General features: G+C 41.9%; 1 protein-coding gene across 2 annotated transcripts in view; it reads left to right on the plus strand.

Annotated features, from left to right (window-relative positions):
- LOC125464461 (integrin alpha-E-like) overlaps positions 1-16,098 on the plus strand; it is a 245,847-nt gene extending 229,749 nt beyond the window's left edge. For both annotated transcript variants that reach the window (XM_059655494.1, XM_059655493.1), the window contains 2 exons: positions 593-703; positions 11,782-16,098. In XM_059655494.1, the coding sequence (XP_059511477.1) occupies positions 593-703; positions 11,782-11,844 (174 nt within the window). In that variant the 3' untranslated portion in view covers positions 11,845-16,098. The remainder of the gene's footprint in view (positions 1-592; positions 704-11,781) is intronic.
- The last annotated feature ends 1,645 nt before the right edge of the window (positions 16,099-17,743 follow it).

A 17,743-nucleotide genomic window follows, 5' to 3' on the forward strand; every position in this document is an offset into this window, starting at 1 on the left:
CCCTGGTGAGTCCACACTTGGAATATTGTGTCCAGTTCTGGTCGCCCTATTATAGGAAAGATGTGGAGGCTTTGGAGAGGGTGCAAAGGAGGTTTACCAGGATGCTGCCTGGACTGGAGGGTTTGTCTTACGAGGAGCGGTTGACTGAGCTTGAACTTTTCTCTCTGGAGAGAAGGAGGATGAGAGGTGATCTGAACGAGGTGTACAAGGTAATGAGAGTCATGGATAGAGTCGATAGCCAGAGACTTTTCCCCAGGGCAGGATTGACTGCGAATAGTTTTAAGGTGTTAGGAGGAAGGATAGAGGAGGCGTCAGAGGGAGGTTCTTCACCCAGAGAGTGGTGAGCGCATGGAATAGTTTGCCAGTGGTAGTCGTGGAAGCAGAGTCATTAGTGACATTTAAGCGACTGCTGGACATGCACATGGACAGCAGTGAATTGAGGGGAATGTAGGTTCGGTTATTTTAGTTTTGGATTAGGATTATTCCACGGCACAACATCGCGGGCTGAAGGGCCTGTACTGTGCTGTACTTTTCTATGTTCTATGTTCTATGTTCTATAACTTGTAACCGATGTTCATTACTTACTCCTTAGATGCACTTGGCCATTGTAAATACTCCGGCCTTTAATGCTATCCCAGTCGTGGCTGGAAGCACAGCTGGTGGAATCCTGCTTCTATTTTTGATTATTTTAATTCTGTACAAGGTAAGTGTCAAACTGAATTAGAGTGACTGAACTAACTGATGGAATCACAAGTTCTGGGAAACACAAGAAAAGGGATGAACTCTGTCTTGCTCCATATTTTTCTTATTACTGGAAAGCATGAGAATGGATATTGACCAGAATGATTAATATTTAATTTTAGTGTGAGTTACGGTTGAGAATTGTGTTTTGAAACTATGGAGATGCAGGCACACCAATCAAGAACAGAAAATGCATTAAGTGTTCATGTTGACAGATATTAAAAACGTTCGTATGCTGAACTTACAGAGCCTGTTAATCAAGTTGCAATTTTTACAGTTGCTAGAACTCATACAGTACATGTTGTCCACCTCATTAGATATGAATCCCACATTGCCCACCTCACCAAATCTGAACCTTACACAGTGCACCTTACTATATTTGAATTCTGTGTGATCCACATCACAATATGATGATTAACAGAGTACACCTCGCTTAGATGTGAACTCCATGCAGTTGACCTCACTATATGATAATCATAGAAACATAGAAGATAGGAGCAGGAGGAGGCCATTTGGCCCTGCCAGCCTGCTCTGCCGTTCTTCACAATCATGGCTGATCATCCAACTCAATAGCCTAATCCTGCTTCTTCCCTATAACCTTTGATCCCATTCACCTCAAGTGCTATATCTAGCTGCCTCTTGAATACGTTCAATGTTTTGGCATCAACTACTTCCTGTGGTAATGAATTCGACACGCTCACCACTCTCTGGTTGAATCTTACACACTTTCTAATCATCCACAATAAATCATTATCTAAATGTAAATCCTGAATATGTGTGTCTCATTACATAAGAATGTACAAGGAGAAATAGCATGAGGCATGTTCAACAGTTGAGCTAATTATTGACTTATTCATAGAAACCATAACTGGTTAACTGACCAACTGGCTACAGGACAATGCAAAGAGAGATCAGCATCTTTCTATCAACTACAAAGCAAAAGATTGAGTGGCCATAACAAATATTATCCATGCACTGAGTACTTAATTTCAGGAGCTGAGGAGTAAGTTTAAAAAAAGTACTCCAAAGGGAATGATCAATTTGTGTGCCATACATGAAGCAGTGGCTTTGGTTCGTTAATGTATATCAGAGAAGTGGTGCAGGAAGTGGGGGGCTTCTTATTTATGGGATATTAGAATCAGATATGTGGCTGGATGGATCTGTTCAAGATGGACATGTTTCTATGGACAGAGAGATAGCAAGAACTGCAGATGCTAGAGTCAAGAGTGATACAGTGTTGAGCTTTTTTTAAATTAATTCACAGGATGAGGGCATTGCTGGCCAGGCAGCATTTATTACCTAACCCTAATTGTCCAGAGGGCAGTTAAGAGTCAACCACATTGTTGTGGGCCTGGAGTCACATGTAGGCCAGGCCAGGTAAGGATGTCAGTTTCCCTCCCTAAGGGCATTAGTGAACCAGATGGGTTTTTTGGACAATCGACAATGGATTCATGATCGTCATCAGATTCTTAATTCCAGAATTTCATTGAATTCAAATTCCATCATCTGTTGCAGTGGGATTCGAACCTGGATTCCCAGAACATTATCTGGTCTCTGCATTAACAGTGCAGCAATAATGCCACTAGGGCATTGCCTCCTCTGGTGGAATGGAGAGACACAGCAGATCAGGCAGCATCAGAGGAGCAGGAGAGTGATGTTTCAGGCCTAGCTGCTTCATCAGGACTGGGGAAGGGAGCTGTGAAATAAATACAGGAAAGAGGAGTAGGGCTGGGGGAAGGTAGGTGGGATGGTGATAGCTGGATACAGCAGGGGTAGTGGGGATTGGTCAGTGGGAAGGGTGGGGCAGATAGGTGGAGAAGGTGATGGACAGGTAGTGGTAGGTCAAGGAGGCAGGATTGGGCATGGGATAAGGCAGGAAGTGGGGAGATCTTGAAACTGGTGAATTCATCAGGCTGTAGGCTCCCAAGGCGGAATATGAGATGTTGTTCCTCCAGTTTGCATCATTGTGGCACTAGGGGAGGCCCAGGATGGATATGTCACCCAGGGAGTTGGGGGGTGGGGGTGGAATTAAAATGGTTAGCAACTGGAAAGTGTTGATTATAGCATAGGGAGCGCAGGTGCTCAGCAAATCTGTCACTGAGTCTACGTTTGGTTTTACTGATGTAGAGGCAGCCATTTTGGGAGCAACAGATACAGTAGAGCAAGTTGGAGGGTGTGCAGGTGAACTCTTGTTGGATATGGAAAGTTTGTCTTGGGCCTCGGATGGAGGTGGGAGGGGAGGGGTAAGGGCAGGTGTAGCACTCCCTGTAGCTGCAGGAAAGGTACTGGGTATAGTGGTGTTGGTGAGCAGTGTGGAGTGGACGAGAGAGTGGCAGAGTCCCTACGAAACGCAGAATAGGCATGGGGAGGGAAATATCTCTTTGGTGGGAGAAATGGCAGAGGATAATATGCTGGATACAGAGGTTGGTGGGGTGGTATGTGAGGACTCTCTTTTTTTGGGGGGAAAAGGGATTTGATGGCAGAGGTGTGGGAAAAGCACAGAGCTGGGATCAGTGTGTTTTCTGACATTTTAAATAGTGCTGTAGAGCAAGAATCTGTTATAAAGTAATTTGGTAGGAGATTGGGCACTAAAATATAGTGTCACAAAGTAGAATTAAAGAACATATGACTGTAATAGACTGTTAGAGGTGAGAAATAATATGAAATTAGACGGGATTACAGAAAATACAAAACCGTTTAATTTTTAGAAAAAGAACCAGAAAATTTGGGAGAAAAACTGAAAGAACTGCGGATGCTGTAAATCAGGAACAAAAACAAAGTTGCTGAAAAAGCTCAGCAGGTCTGGCAGCATCTGTGAAGAATAAAAAGAGTTAATATTTTGGGTCCAGTGATCCTTCCTCAGAATTTCCTTTGATTTAATTTAACTTCAATTTAAAAGACACTTAGATAAGTACATGATTCAGAAAGGCCAGGAGGGATGTGGGTCAGGAGTAGGTAGGTGGAGCTAGTTTAGTTTGAGATTATGAACAAAAACAAAGTTCCTGGAAAAGCTCAGCAGGTCTGGCAGCATCTGTGAAGGAAAAAACAGAGTTAACGTTTTGGGTCCAGTGACCCTTCCTCAGAACCTAAAGTCACAGGCTTCTGCCAGTTGTCTAAATCTTAATATAGATTCTCAAATTGCTAAGTAAAAGTGATAGCATCTCAGAATTAGTGGAAGCTTGGGGTTAAATATTCCTTAACTATATCTGTCAATTCTTGAAATGTTTTAGTATCTGGCACCTCAGCTGAAGCTCCACAAGCTGTCAGGAGAATTACTCATTGCTTTGGTCAGCCACAACATCATTTGCTTGGAAGAAAGTACATTTTTTCCACATACAGGTCCCAGTCCTTGATGGCAGGATCAAATGAGTTTAGCTTTCCAAATGCACGCATGATAGAAGAAATACTTACCCAAACTCAAATATGACCGTTGCAAGCGAGTTTCTTCAGGATCATACTTTACTCCCATTGTCACTGGCATAGCTCCACAGAGGCCGGTATCCTATCATCTTGTCACCCTTTATTTACACATGAAGGGTCCTTGACATTAGTACTGTCTGATTCAGAGTCAGGTTCCAGAATGTCAGTACCTTTGGCGATCCACTTTTTATATGTCAATCAGTTTTCCCTGCTTGGAAGAGAATAATAATCCCTATTAGGGAAATCATATTCTATGGTGTCCACCTTGCTAACCTTGTCACTATCACCTCAGCGTCATATAGAGGCCACCTGGTAGCAGCTCCACAGAGGCCGGTATCCTATCATCTTGTCACCCTTTATTTACACATGAAGGGTCCTTGACATTAGTACTGTCTGATTCAGAGTCAGGTTCCAGAATGTCAGTACCTTTGGCGATCCACTTTTTATATGTCAATCAGTTTTCCCTGCTTGGAAGAGAATAATAATCCCTATTAGGGAAATCATATTCTATGCTGTCCAGCTTGCTAACCTTGTCACTATCACTTCAGCGTCATATAGAGGCCACCTGGTAGCACCTCAGAAGTACTGGAATGTACAAGTGATGAAATTAGGCAACTGTAGCAAAGGCAGAGCAGTGTTAACGGGGGATTTTAATCCTAACATGAACAGGGAGAGGATCCTAAATCACACGGCACCAGGTTATAGTCCAACAGTTTATTTGAAATCACGAGCTTTCGGAGCCTTACTTCTCCTTCAGGTGTTAGTGGGAGAGGCAGTATCAGACACAGAAGAAGGACCAAGTCTTCGAAAGCTTGTGGTTTCAAAAAACTGTTGGACTCTAACCTGGTGTCATATGACTTCTGAGTTTGTCTGCTATAGTCCAACACCAGCATTCCACATCGTAGACTGAGAGAGACAGACCAGCACCTCCCAGAAAGGTATGGTTGTGAGCTTCTAGAGTGTGCCCAGGATAGTTCCTAAAGGCAATAAGTCTTGGATGTGATAAGGAAACAATATTTGATCCAGTCATGACCAATGATCCCAACATAATTAGTGAGCATTTGTTCAGCAGTGATCACAATATTATCACATTTCATACAGCATTTGTAATAGACAAGCAAAGATGAGATACAAGAATTTTTGATTGAAATAAGGTCTTAACGGAATGAGGCAGAGATGTCCAGGCTGTTAGGAAGGAGAGGTTAATTGAAAGAAAATCACTGATATTCACTTTATAAGTAAGAAGTAACAATTTATTTACTTAACCCTAACAGAGAACAAATTAACAGAATTAACAACAGACCAAACAATCCTCCCTTAACTACTAACTATTCGCTAACTTAACTAAATTCTACTGGTATGCTGTTCAGTAAACTCAAGTCCTGCTTATATAGATGCAAGTAATATGAAAATAAATTAAAACTTAGCCTCTCAAAGTCTAGAGATAATGGGAACTGCAGATGCTGGAGAATCCCAAGATAATAAAATGTGAGGCTGGATGAACACAACAGGCCAAGCAGCATCTCAGGAGCACAAAAGCCGACGTTTCGGGCCTAGACCCTTCATCAGAGAGCAAAGTCTACATGTCTTTCTTATGCTGTTCTTAACGCCTTTCTTGTGCTGATCTAGCTGTCAGGGATATTTTCTCTGTGAAGTCTTCTGTGAGGGCTCCTAGCTCGAAGTACCATCGTAACTTTTATGGATAACTTGAGCTTTCTAAGGAAGCTTAGCAATTTCTTGTGATGGCTAGATGCTTATTTCTCAGATGGCATTTTGCTCTCACATGAACTTCCAAAACCCTCTCCTTATATACCTTGGATGGAATATCAATTTTCATACAATAGCATTGGCCCGAGGTGGTCAAAACCATTAGATTTATAATCAATTAGCTTTCAATTGCTAAGTGTTTGGTTTAAATAAACTGGCTGATTCCAGCCAGTTGCCATAACACCAAAACAAGCCTAAGGTTTTGAAAGCAGAATACAGGGTTAACAGGAAGATTCTTGGCAGTATGGAGGTACAGAGGGATCTTGGGGTTCATGTCCTCAGTTCCCTGAAAGCTACCACCCAGGTGGATAGAGATGTTAAGAAGACATATGGTGTGTTAACTTTCATTAAGAGAGGGATTGAGTTCAAGAGCTGTGAAGTTATGCTCCAGCTATACATACGCCTGGTTTGGCCACATCTGGAGTATTGTGTCCAATTCTGGTTGCATCATTACAGGAAAAATGTGGAAGCATTGGAAAAGGTACAGAGGAGATTGACCAGGATCCTGGAATGGAGGGAAGGTCTTAAGAGGAAAGGTTGAGAGAGCTAGGGTTTCTGTCTTTAGAACAATGAAGGATGAGAGGTGACTTGAAAGAGGTGAACAAAATGAAAGATAGAATGGATAGTCAGAGAGTTTTCCCTAGGGTGGAGGTAGTTATTATGAGGGCGCATAGTTTCAAAGTGAGTGGAGGTAGACATAAGGGAGACATCAGAGGTATGTTCCTTACTCAGAGAGTGACCATGGTGTGGAACGCATTGCCAGAGAAGGTAGTGGATTCAGCCTCATTAGGCGCATTTAAGCAGCTGTTGGATAGGCATTTGGATGATAGTATAAGGTAGAGGTGAAGGTTAGATAGACCTCAGGTTTAGGGTAAAAGTTCAGCACAACATCATGGGCCAAAGGGCCTGTATTGTGCTGTACAGTTCTATGTTTCCAATCACGCACCAATTGATACATGTTTCAATTTCAGAACTAATTGTTCCCCTTCAGTTGCTTAGAGTTAACTCTCTAAGCTTAGAAAAGCACTTTATCTCTCAAAGAAGCCACACATTCTACTCCCTTCCTTTTACAAAGAAATTCTAGCTTCCTGCCTTCCAATTCATGATTACTGTACACAATTTCATAACAAGAGTAAACCAGGAAGCTCTGCTTAAAGGTAAAATGACTGAGGAATAGTGGAGGGTGTTCAAAGAGACATTTAATGTTATTCAGAAGCAGTTTGTTCGCATGAGAAGGAAAAGAACAAAGAACTGTACGGTACTATAACAAGCCCTTTAGCCCACCAAGGCTGAGCCAACACATTTCTAAACTAAGAACCTTTTGCCACTATGTGGTCTACATCCCTCTATTCCCTGCCTAATTATGTATCTGTCACGATGCCAATTAAATGTTACTACTGTATTTACTGCCACCACCACCTCTCCACAAAGTGACTTATAAGAGCAGCTAAAAGGAAATTGCAAGGCACATAAAGGACAGTAAGAAGAGAATTTAGAGCCATATAACAGGGAAGCCGGGGTGGGGGGCTAGGTAACTGATCTAAAGAGGTTCCCTGCCTCAACTACCCTCCCAGGCAATGCATTCCATATTCCCACGACACTCTGCTTGAAGAATGTTTTCCTTTAAACTTTCTGTCCTTCACCTTGAAATTATGCCTGACCATTCAGTTAAGGAGACCGGCTGTTTTTTGACCAATTCAACCAATTACTGCCCCATCAGTCTATTCTCAATTATTAAAAAAGTGACAGAAAATGTCATCAATAGTGCTATGGAGCAGGACCCGTTCAGCAATAACCTGTTCACTGACGCCCAATTTGGGTTATGCCAGGCCCCCTTAGCCCCTGATTTCATTACAATCTTTGTTCAAATATGTACAAAAGAGATGAATTGTAGGGTTGAGATGACACCAAAGCTGCATTTAACTGATTGTAGCATCAAGGAACCCGAGCAAAACTGGCAGCATGAGAATCAAGCTGATAAGTCTTTACTGGTAGGATCATACCTGCCACATAATTGTGATTGTTAGTGGGGGTCAGTCATTCCAGCTCCAGACATCTCCACAGGAGTTCCTCATGTCCTCGGCCCATCCCAGACCTTCAGCTGCTTCATCAATGACTTCCCTCCATCATCAGGTTAGAGGTGGAGATGTTCACCAATGATTGCAGTTTCAGCATAGTTTGTAACTCCTCAGATACTGAATCAGTCTGTTTCAAATACAGCAAGACCTGCAGAATATCCAAGCTTGATGAAAAGTGGCAAGTAATATTTGCATCACACAAATGTCTTGCAATAACCAGCTTCAATAAGAGGCAATCTAACTAATACCCCATCATATTCATACTACTTTGAATCTAAGGTTATGTGCTGAATCTCCATTTTGTAATCAATACTTTTCCATCTTTCAAAAATGGGTGGAGAACAGGTCCAGATGGCTCCATGTAGACCATGCAAGTAGACAGCTTCCTCTGATGTTCAAGGTCAGGCAATTTCCCCTAGTCAAAACAGTCAAATGCTGTTTTTGTGTCAGGCTGGCCTTTCATGTACTTTTCCACTTTACTTTAATTGCTCATTATCATGCCCAGTCAACTCTTAACAATTAACCCGTAATAGTTTAGTTATAGTTTAGATATTATTTTTAATCCCAGCACTACACCAGCCAATATTGAAGCTCCAAGATATGGGACTCCAGCTGTACAATACAACAGGGCTTCCTGTATGTGGTCATCCAGACAACCAAAAGGATCTAGGAATTCCCAAATACTGTAGATACAATGTCTTGGGCTCCCTGTCACATTCAGTTAAATTTTAAAAATCCTACATCTACTGGAAAGGAAGAATTAAACCTTCATCCTGTAGACCAAAATGCAACAAACTGAATGACACACTGTGAAAATAGTAAAAAAAGGTATAAAACAGCATAAACCACAATAGACTATTATAAAACAATAAAGAATAGTAGAAAAACCAGAAAAAGATGAGAAGAGAAATACTTAGCTATCGATCACTTATTCTTGATGTCACGCTGGTACGTTCATTCACTGTTGCAGGACTGATGTGGCTCATGTGTCAGTTTCTGTAGAGCAGCAAGAACCACATTCAACAGGACAAGATGGATAGAAGGGGACAATGCAGACAAACGCAACTTTCTTCCCTTAATCACCTGAGTCCTCACTTACCAACCTCCAGAACCTTGCATTGATTTTTACCTGCATTTATTTGTTCATCTCTGTTCCAGTACATATTTGCTGGTGCTCTGAATTTAGTATCTTGCCTAAAAATCTTCAAATGCTTCATCAATGACCTCCCCTCTGTTAACAGTCAGAAGTGGTGTGGCACGGTGACTCAGTGGTTAGTACTGATGCCTCACAGGGGTAGGGACCTGGGTTCAATCCCGCCCTTGGTCGACTATCTGTGTGGAGTTTGCAAATTCTACCTGAGCCTGTGTGGGCTTCCTCCAGGTCCTCCGGTTACCTCCCACAATCCAAAGATGTGCAGTTTAAGTGATTGGCCTTGAGAAATGCATGGATGCAGGAATGCAGTGGGTCTGGATGGGATGCTCTTCAGATGGTCAGTGTGGACTCTATGGGTCAAATGGCTTGCTTCCACACCACACGGAGTCTATGATAGGTGGAAATGTTTTTTGAGGATTACACAACATTTGCTATTCCTCAGATACTGGAGTAGTCCAAGTTGAAATATAACAAAGACAGTATCCAGGTTTGGGCTGACAAGTGGCAAGTAACATTTGGACCACAAAGGTGTCAGGCAATGATCGTCTCCAACAAGAGAATCTAATCATCACCTCTTGACATTCAATGGTATCACCATCACTAAACACTCCACTATTAACATCTATGGATACCATTGATCAGAAACTGAACTGGACTAGTCATACAAGTGAAAAAACCCTAAAGAACGAATAACTGTGGATCCTGGAAATATGAAACCTCCGCAGAAGTTGTTGGAGAAAGTCAAGACATCTGGCAGCATGTGGAGAGAAAGCAGAGTCAGAATTTCGGTCTAGTGACTCTTCTTCAAAACTGATGGTATCCAGGAAAAGATGGTCTATATGCTGAAGACAGGATGTGGAGATGGGTGGAGGGGAGCTAGTAAAGGAGTAGATGATAGGTAGAGCTCAGAGAGAGAGAAAAACACAGCATTTGGGCGGACAAAGGGATGGATAATTGTGAGCCAGGTGTAAAGAGAAGCTGATAACAGGGACCATTAGTGGGTGAAAATGTGTTGGCTGTGATGAAAGCAGCCATGTGAGACAGGGCCAGAGGTGTGGGGGATGGGTAAAGGACATGAAAGTAGGTGCTCAGGCCCTAAAATTATTGGACTTGATACTGAGTGCTGAAGGCTACAATTCCCCAAGTAGGAAATGAGGTGCTGTACTTCCAGCTTGTGCAGAGCCTTGCTGGAACACTACAGCCAGCCTGAGGCAGAGATGTTAGCCAAAAAACATGGTAGTATGTTGAAGTGGCAGGAAACTGGTAGGTCAGTCATTTTTGTGGATAGAACTTAAGTTTTCCACAAAGCAGCCTTTCTTTTTGTGCTTTTTAGCATTGAGGCTGTGAACATTGGTAAATTCACAAGTATCCTCTGAAGATTTGCAATTTACAGCATGTTTCTTATTCGACTGAAATGTTTCAGTACATTTTACATTAACAGGTAATAGGGTAATTAGCCAAACTCCACAAAGGGCCATAGGCATCTCTCTCCATTAGAGATGGACAGTTAGTTATACAGTTCCTGAGGGGTGCCAATGACATGTGTTATCATACCATAACTTTTGCAGGAAGCCCACTGTGATCAGCGAACTTGTTTTCAGTTTCTCACCTGTTTAAAAACATGACACTGTAAAACTGGACTATAAATATTTGATATGAATTTGGCAAATTCTAAACACACCTGAAGCAAAACGACCCTGTTGAACATGTAATTTATGATAAGCCTTGGTTTGCTGTAACAAATGTGGAGAATGCTGGAGAAATTCGGCAGGTCTGGCAGCATCTGTAGAGAAACAGAATTAGCATATTGAGCCTGTTATGACACTTCTTCAGAAATTGTTTACTGTGATACCTTTCCAATGCATTTCATTTGTCAGTGTTCTTTCCGACTGACTGTGGTTTTGGTTAAATTTCTGGTTCTTTTAGAATATCTCCTCTCTTACAACTTCCAAAAAAGCAATAACACAACTGTTAGTATTAGATTAGATTCCCTATAGTGTGGAAACAGGCCCTTTGGCCCAACAAGCCCACACCGCCCCTTGGAGCATCCCACCCAGACCCACCCCCCTATAACCCACACACCCCTGAACACTACGGGCAATTTAGCATGGATGATCCACCTAGCCTGCACATCTTTGGACTGTGGGAGGAAACCGGAGCACCCGGAGGAAACCCACGCAGGCACGGGGACAGTGTGCAAACTCCGCACAGGCAGTCACCGAAGGCTGGAATTGAACCCGGGTCTCTGGTGCTGTAAGGCTGCAGCGCTAAACACTGAGCCACCGAGCCGCCCAAAGTACGGTTTTCTGTTACGTTCACATTTCCTGTGTGATGTAGATAGTAAGGATTTGCTGGTGGACAAATTAAAATTCATGGTTGAAAATCCTGGGGAGGCCAGTTGATCTCATCATCTAAACCCATGAGGACCATCCACATGTTTGAAGTACAAAGTGAAAATTACTATAAAAGATGTCCATGAAGGTGTATATAACCAAATACTGATGATCAATGCCACCTACCCAGTTCCGAAGTCAGTTTTTTGTAGCCTCAAAACTGCTGTTTCTTAATCATGCTTTTATGGCCTTAACACTTGCATTCTTTATCGTTCTTCTTACTTCACAGTGTGGATTTTTCAGACGCAATTACAAGGACATGATTGAATTTGAAGAAGAAATTGAACATTGAACTTTGAAACTAGGGGAATAGCTTACTATTATCGCTGATACATTTATTTGGAATATTAAATGGTCTATATTACATTTATTTAAATTTTTCAGCAAAAGCTCAGTCCACATGTGAAGTACATTAATGTGCTCCAGATGTGAGTCTTGCTGGGAATTTGTGAAAAGAATAAATTACATGTTCAGGTAAAATACAAATGATATTTGTTGGCATGAAATTCTTAATACATTTGAATTTGAGAAAACAGAGGAAATGTCCTTCTCTGTACTGAGAAATTTCAGATAGATTATGTCTATAACATGCAATCAATAGTTCTTTGACACAGTTCATATCAACTTTACTCCAATAAATCTGCTTTGTATGAAGGTATTCAAATGATTCTCTTGAGTGTAATGTGTAATTACGAAAAGGTTATAATATTTTAGACTTGTGCTAAGGTGCACAATGACCTGATGTAGAGCCCTACCTGCCATCAATATTATCATGACACCTCACTCCTGTGTATCTCAGTCATTCAAGCAGACTTAGAACATAGAACATAGAACAATACAGCACAGAACAGGCCCTTCAGCCCACAATGTTGTGCCGACCATTGATCCTCATGTATGCACCCTCAAATTTCTGTGACCATATATATGTCCAGCAGTCTCTTAAATGACCCCAATGACCTTGCTTCCACAACTGCTGCTGGCAACGCATTCCATGCTCTCACAACACTTGAGTGGCATTTTTCTGTAAACAGCTCATTGTGGTATCACTTAGGTCATGGATATCCCACTCTAGAAGGCAGGTGCCTGCATCAATTTTGAAATACAAGTGTCGTCAGTAAAGTCAAAGTGGCTGTTGGTCTTCACCACCATCAGTGGATTCCCTGGATCTAGGAGCCATTGCTTGCATATAAGTAGCCACCAGCACACCGATGGATGAGCCAGCACAATGCCTCAACTGAAAAGGATTTCGCTCATTGAGTTTGCAGCTGTTTGCTACTAAGACATAGTGCAAATGGCACTACAACAAAAGCTGTTGACTGTGTTGAGACAACATTTTTTTATTCACATTTATTTGAGGCATGGAGCTGGATCAGAAGAGGAACTGATGAAGAGAAAAGGGGTGCTGTTCAGGGATCTGTCATCCACACTTGAACAAAGAACTAGGAAAAAGTTTTGAATAGGAACAGGCCTTCAGTCCAGCAAATATATGCTGGCACATGATGCCTATCTAAACTAAAATGCTGCTGGGCCTATACGGTTTGCATCCCTCAATATTGTGTCTTTTCATATATCTATCAAGATGCCCCTTAAACATTACTTTTATATTTGCTCCCACCATCTCTTCTAGCAATGCATTCCTTCATGTAAAAACTTTACCTTTTAAATCTCCTTTAAACTTACCCTCTTTTACCTTTAACCAATGCCCTCTTTTAAATGACATTTCTACATGGGGAAAAAGTCTTCTGATTATCCTATCCATGTCTCCCATAACATCGCAAACTTCTATCAGGCTGCCCGTCAGCCTCTGACTTTCAAGTGTAAACAAGCCAAGTTTGTGCAATTTCTCTTCAAAGCTAATATCCTCTAAGCCAGACAGCATTCTGCTAAACATTTTCTGTACTGTCTCCAAAGCCTCCACACCTTTCAGGTACTGTGGCAATCAGAATTATATGTGATATTCCATATACAATCTGACTAAACGACTTGCCAATTTTTATCCTGAATGCCCTGGCCGACTGAGGAAAATCTGCCATATGCCTTCTTGACCACCTTATCCACTTGTGTTGCCACTTTCAGGGATCTATATGCGTGGGTCCCCTGTAGGGAGACCTCTAGCATGGTCTCAAGTCTCACAGTAATCACAAGACTAGCATGGCTGTGAAGGCATACTGTGTGGTAAACTAAACTAAAACAAAGAACTGCAAGTGCTGGAAATCTGAAACAGAAATTGCTGGAGAAGCTCAGCAGGCTTCATAGCATATATGGAGAGAATGCAAAGCCAGTTCCAAAGAAGAGTCACTGAACTTGAAATGTTAACTCTGCTTTCTCTCTGTGGATGCTGCCAGATCTGCTGAGTTTCTCCAGCAATTTCTGTTTTTGCTTTGTCAACAGTTCATGCAACTTTATCCGAGGCCTGTGTTATGACTACCAAGCAAACATGAACTACTAAAATTCCAGATGGTTTTCCAACCAACACTTATCCCTGTGAGTGTAATACCACTGATGTGGAGCATGGTGTCTCTACTAGCCCCATTTTCCTATTTCAAATACCTAGCACCTGCAACAAGCCTATGGATAATCCATCACTTGGCATCACTCCCATCACTAACCCTACCCCTAACCCTAACCCTCAGTCACCTTCTCAGTTCCTGCCACCATCTGTGAGCACAGAAGTATAAGTGATACCATCAAGCAACATTTTTATAACTACACAAATGAATGACAAAATATACAATAAATAAACAATACACAGGCAACCCATAAAATGAAAAAATAATGACTGTGATCACAGCCGCTCCTGTGTAGTACTTTGCCTTTGTCCTAAACTGCAGTGGAGGTAGTTGACTGAATTGTTTCTGCGTTCATCCGTGATCCTGTGACATGCATCCAGGGTCTGGAGATGCTACCATAGACTTCTACAAAGACCCCTGTCACTGCATCATTGCAAGGACAGCCTGTGTCTAGAGCCTTTGTGGCAGGAATGTTTCAGAATCATGGCCCTTCTGTCAGACTCTTCAACTGCTGAGCCCTTTCATGGTGCATTTCATTATAGCTCACAAGGCCACTAGTTGGGATGCAGTTGACATAAAGTCCTTGCAATTAGTGACACTTAGCTTACCATGTGAGAGCTTCTCACTTTTTCTTTGCACGTCAGTGCATTGCATGGATTCCTGCAATGATACCCAGCACTGAAACCATGACTAAATCGGTGCTAGAGATAATGGGAACTGCAGATGCTGGAGAATCCAAGATAACAAAGTGTGGAACTGGATGAACACAGCATCTCAGCAGCATCTCAGGAGCACAAAAGCTGATGTTTCGGGCCTAGACCCTTCATCAGAGAGCATCCCTCATTCCCTACTAATATTGCATTCTTTGTTGTTCCTTCTGTTTAAATATTGCCATGTTCAGTTAATGCTTTCAAACTGCAACCCTCACTCTCACAGGAAGGTCAGACATATTTGACAAAGACAATGGCTGAGGATCCTGAACGTCTACTCTCTTGGTCTGCTTCTCCCTCTCTCTCTCTCCCTCTCTCTCACAGTCACTCCCTTCTTTCTCTGACCAGCGACATCAATGGGGTTGGGAGGAAGAAAGAAACAGAGGGGGAGAAAGGGGAACAAAGACATTCAGAGGTGGGGTAAATAGAGAGAGAGGAAGAGAAGGGGAGAAACAGAGAGGAGGCAAGAGGGCTGAAGCAACACAAAAATATTGCCTTATTTGCAATGGAGTACATCTGGAACAAAAACAAAATTGCTGAAAAAACTCAGCACGTCTGCCTGCATCTATAAAGAAATTATCAGAGTTAACATTTTGGGCCTAGTGACCCTTTCCCAGAACTGATCAGTGCAACTGGAGTTTGGTGAAGCAGGGAACCTCTAAGGAGAGTTTTGAGGAATAGTTTAAATTTAATTTAAGGACTAAATTTTATCTAAAGTCTAGTGGTTCTTTAATTTAACAGGTAACGAAAATTGCTCTTTTGATTGGTTGAGGCTCAATTTTGCAGCTTTAAAGCAAAAATTGTAGGCTCTCAGCTGAAACTAGCTAATTAGACAACTTGTTTAATCCAGTTTCTGAAACCTTTGAATTTGGGCCATAAAAGGAAGGCTCCCTCAGAGCTTCTTTATAGTGCAATTGAGATTTGGTGAAATAAGGAGTTAGAATCCGGATTAGTCTACTGTGATAGTGTTAGGGTAGTGTGATGATACTGTGCCTTTAAGAGAATTTTTTCTGTGCAGTTTCTCTTGTAGACCGGTGTTGCCATGGTGAGATGTTGGCTTCAAAAGCAGTGGTTAAACAGTTTTGGGTTCCCTGAAGCATGAGTGGGTGGAGTCAGGCTCATGCAGAACCGGGCTTTTAGTTTTGCTTTCAGTTAGGTCTTGGAGTTGGCCATTGAAACTGCTAAATACAGCTTTTGCCCTGCTGCTGCAAAAAGTTCCAGTTCTGTCTCTGCTACTGAATTGTTTCTTTTGGAGTTCCTTTCTCCTGGACTGTACAGCAAAAAGCATATGAGGAAAATCTGTTTTTTGAATTTGCCTTTGTCAAGGGTGTGTTTACAAAATGTTACTGTATTGGAACAGTTGATGATTAATAGTGAAATAAACTATTGTTTTGTTAAGTATTTCAATAGAGTTAAAATTACACCAATTCAATTTTTATTGCTGTATTTGAACTGTGTTGTCAGAATAAAGTACATTTTGCTTAAAGTCTAGTGGTGGACCAATTGAATCACATCTGGAGATCAATGTCTTTCAAGAAAATTAAGATGTTAGGGTCTAGGCTAATTTATTGATATATTTTGAATGGGAATGGTCTGGTCCATAAAAAAATAAGACTGAGGGCCTATCTGGCATCAAAATCTTTAGCTACAAGCTGGGTTTAGGGTTATTGGACACAAAGACAGTGAGTGGTGGGTGTTGGTATTCTCTTCAAATATTGCATTCATTTGGCTTTAATGGGCTATGCCTAATGTAATAATAGTTCATTCATTCACTAAGAGTTTCCTGAAAATGGAAGATGTCGCTTGGGGTGGTTTATAGAAGTTGATCAAAACAAAGATTTCAGAATGGACAGTAAAACTGGAGTTGAGGTTGCCTGTATCTGTGAGAAAATGGGAAATAATTGGAACAATAGCCCAATATATACAATTGCTAGGAATGCAAGTGGGATGATTGGAAAAGGCAAGAATTCAAAAACAAATTAAACAGTGTGAAGTAGACTCAAGAGTAAAAGAAAGATGAACACAAACAGAAGACAGGGATAGAGAGAACTTCGAACTTCAGAAGTTGGAATTGAAAAGTGAAAATTGACTGAAAATGGCAGAGGCAAAAGACGAGAGTGGTGACGAAGACAGTGTTAAAGAGAAAACCCAGCTAAAATAAAGACATAGTGGGAATCGAAGCAAATATGTTCAAGCATTGTCTAGATTTCAAAAGACGGACAGAGAGACCTTTCTCTTTTCAGTTCAGAAAGTGACGAAACAAATGAAATGAAGAACATTATTACTATTTAAAACAGGGAGGTATTTGAGTTAGGGGTGGGGTTAGGGTTAGGGATGGGGTTAGGGTTAGTGTTAGGGTTAGGGTACAGGGTAAGGGTCAGGGCTAGGGTGAGGGTGCGATAGAGATAGGGTTAGAGTGAGGGTTATTTAGGGTTAGGGTGAGAGTTAGAGTTAGGGTTAGGGTTAGGGTTGCGATAGGGTTAGGGTTAGGGTTAGGGTTAGTCAGGGTTAGGGTTATGGTAAGGTTAGCGTTAGAGTTAAGATTAGGGTTAGGTGTAGGGGTAGGGCTGGGGTTAGGCTTAGGGTTAGGATTAGGGTTAGGGTTAGGGCGAGGGCTAGGGTTAGGGTTAGGGTTAGGGTTACGGGAAGGTTAGCGTTAAAGTTAAGGTTAGGGTTAGGTGTAGGGGTAGGGCTGGGGTTAGGCTTAGGGTTAGGGTTAGGGCGAGGGCTAGGGTTAGGGTATAGGGTTACGGTAAGGTCAGCGTTAGAGTTAAGGTTAGGGTTAGGTGTAGGGTTAGTGCTGGGGTTAGGATTAGGGTTAGGGCTAGGGCTAGTGCGAGGGTTAGGGTTAGGGTTAGAGTTCAAGTTAGAGTTAGGGTTAGGGTTAGGGTTAGGGTTAGGTTTAGGGTTCGGGTTAGGGTTAGGGTTAGGGTTTATGTTAGCGTTAGGGTTAGGGTTAGGGTTAGGGTTA

This window comes from Stegostoma tigrinum, chromosome 27, assembly GCF_030684315.1.
Source record: "Stegostoma tigrinum isolate sSteTig4 chromosome 27, sSteTig4.hap1, whole genome shotgun sequence".
Taxonomy (NCBI): Eukaryota; Metazoa; Chordata; class Chondrichthyes; order Orectolobiformes; family Stegostomatidae; genus Stegostoma; species Stegostoma tigrinum.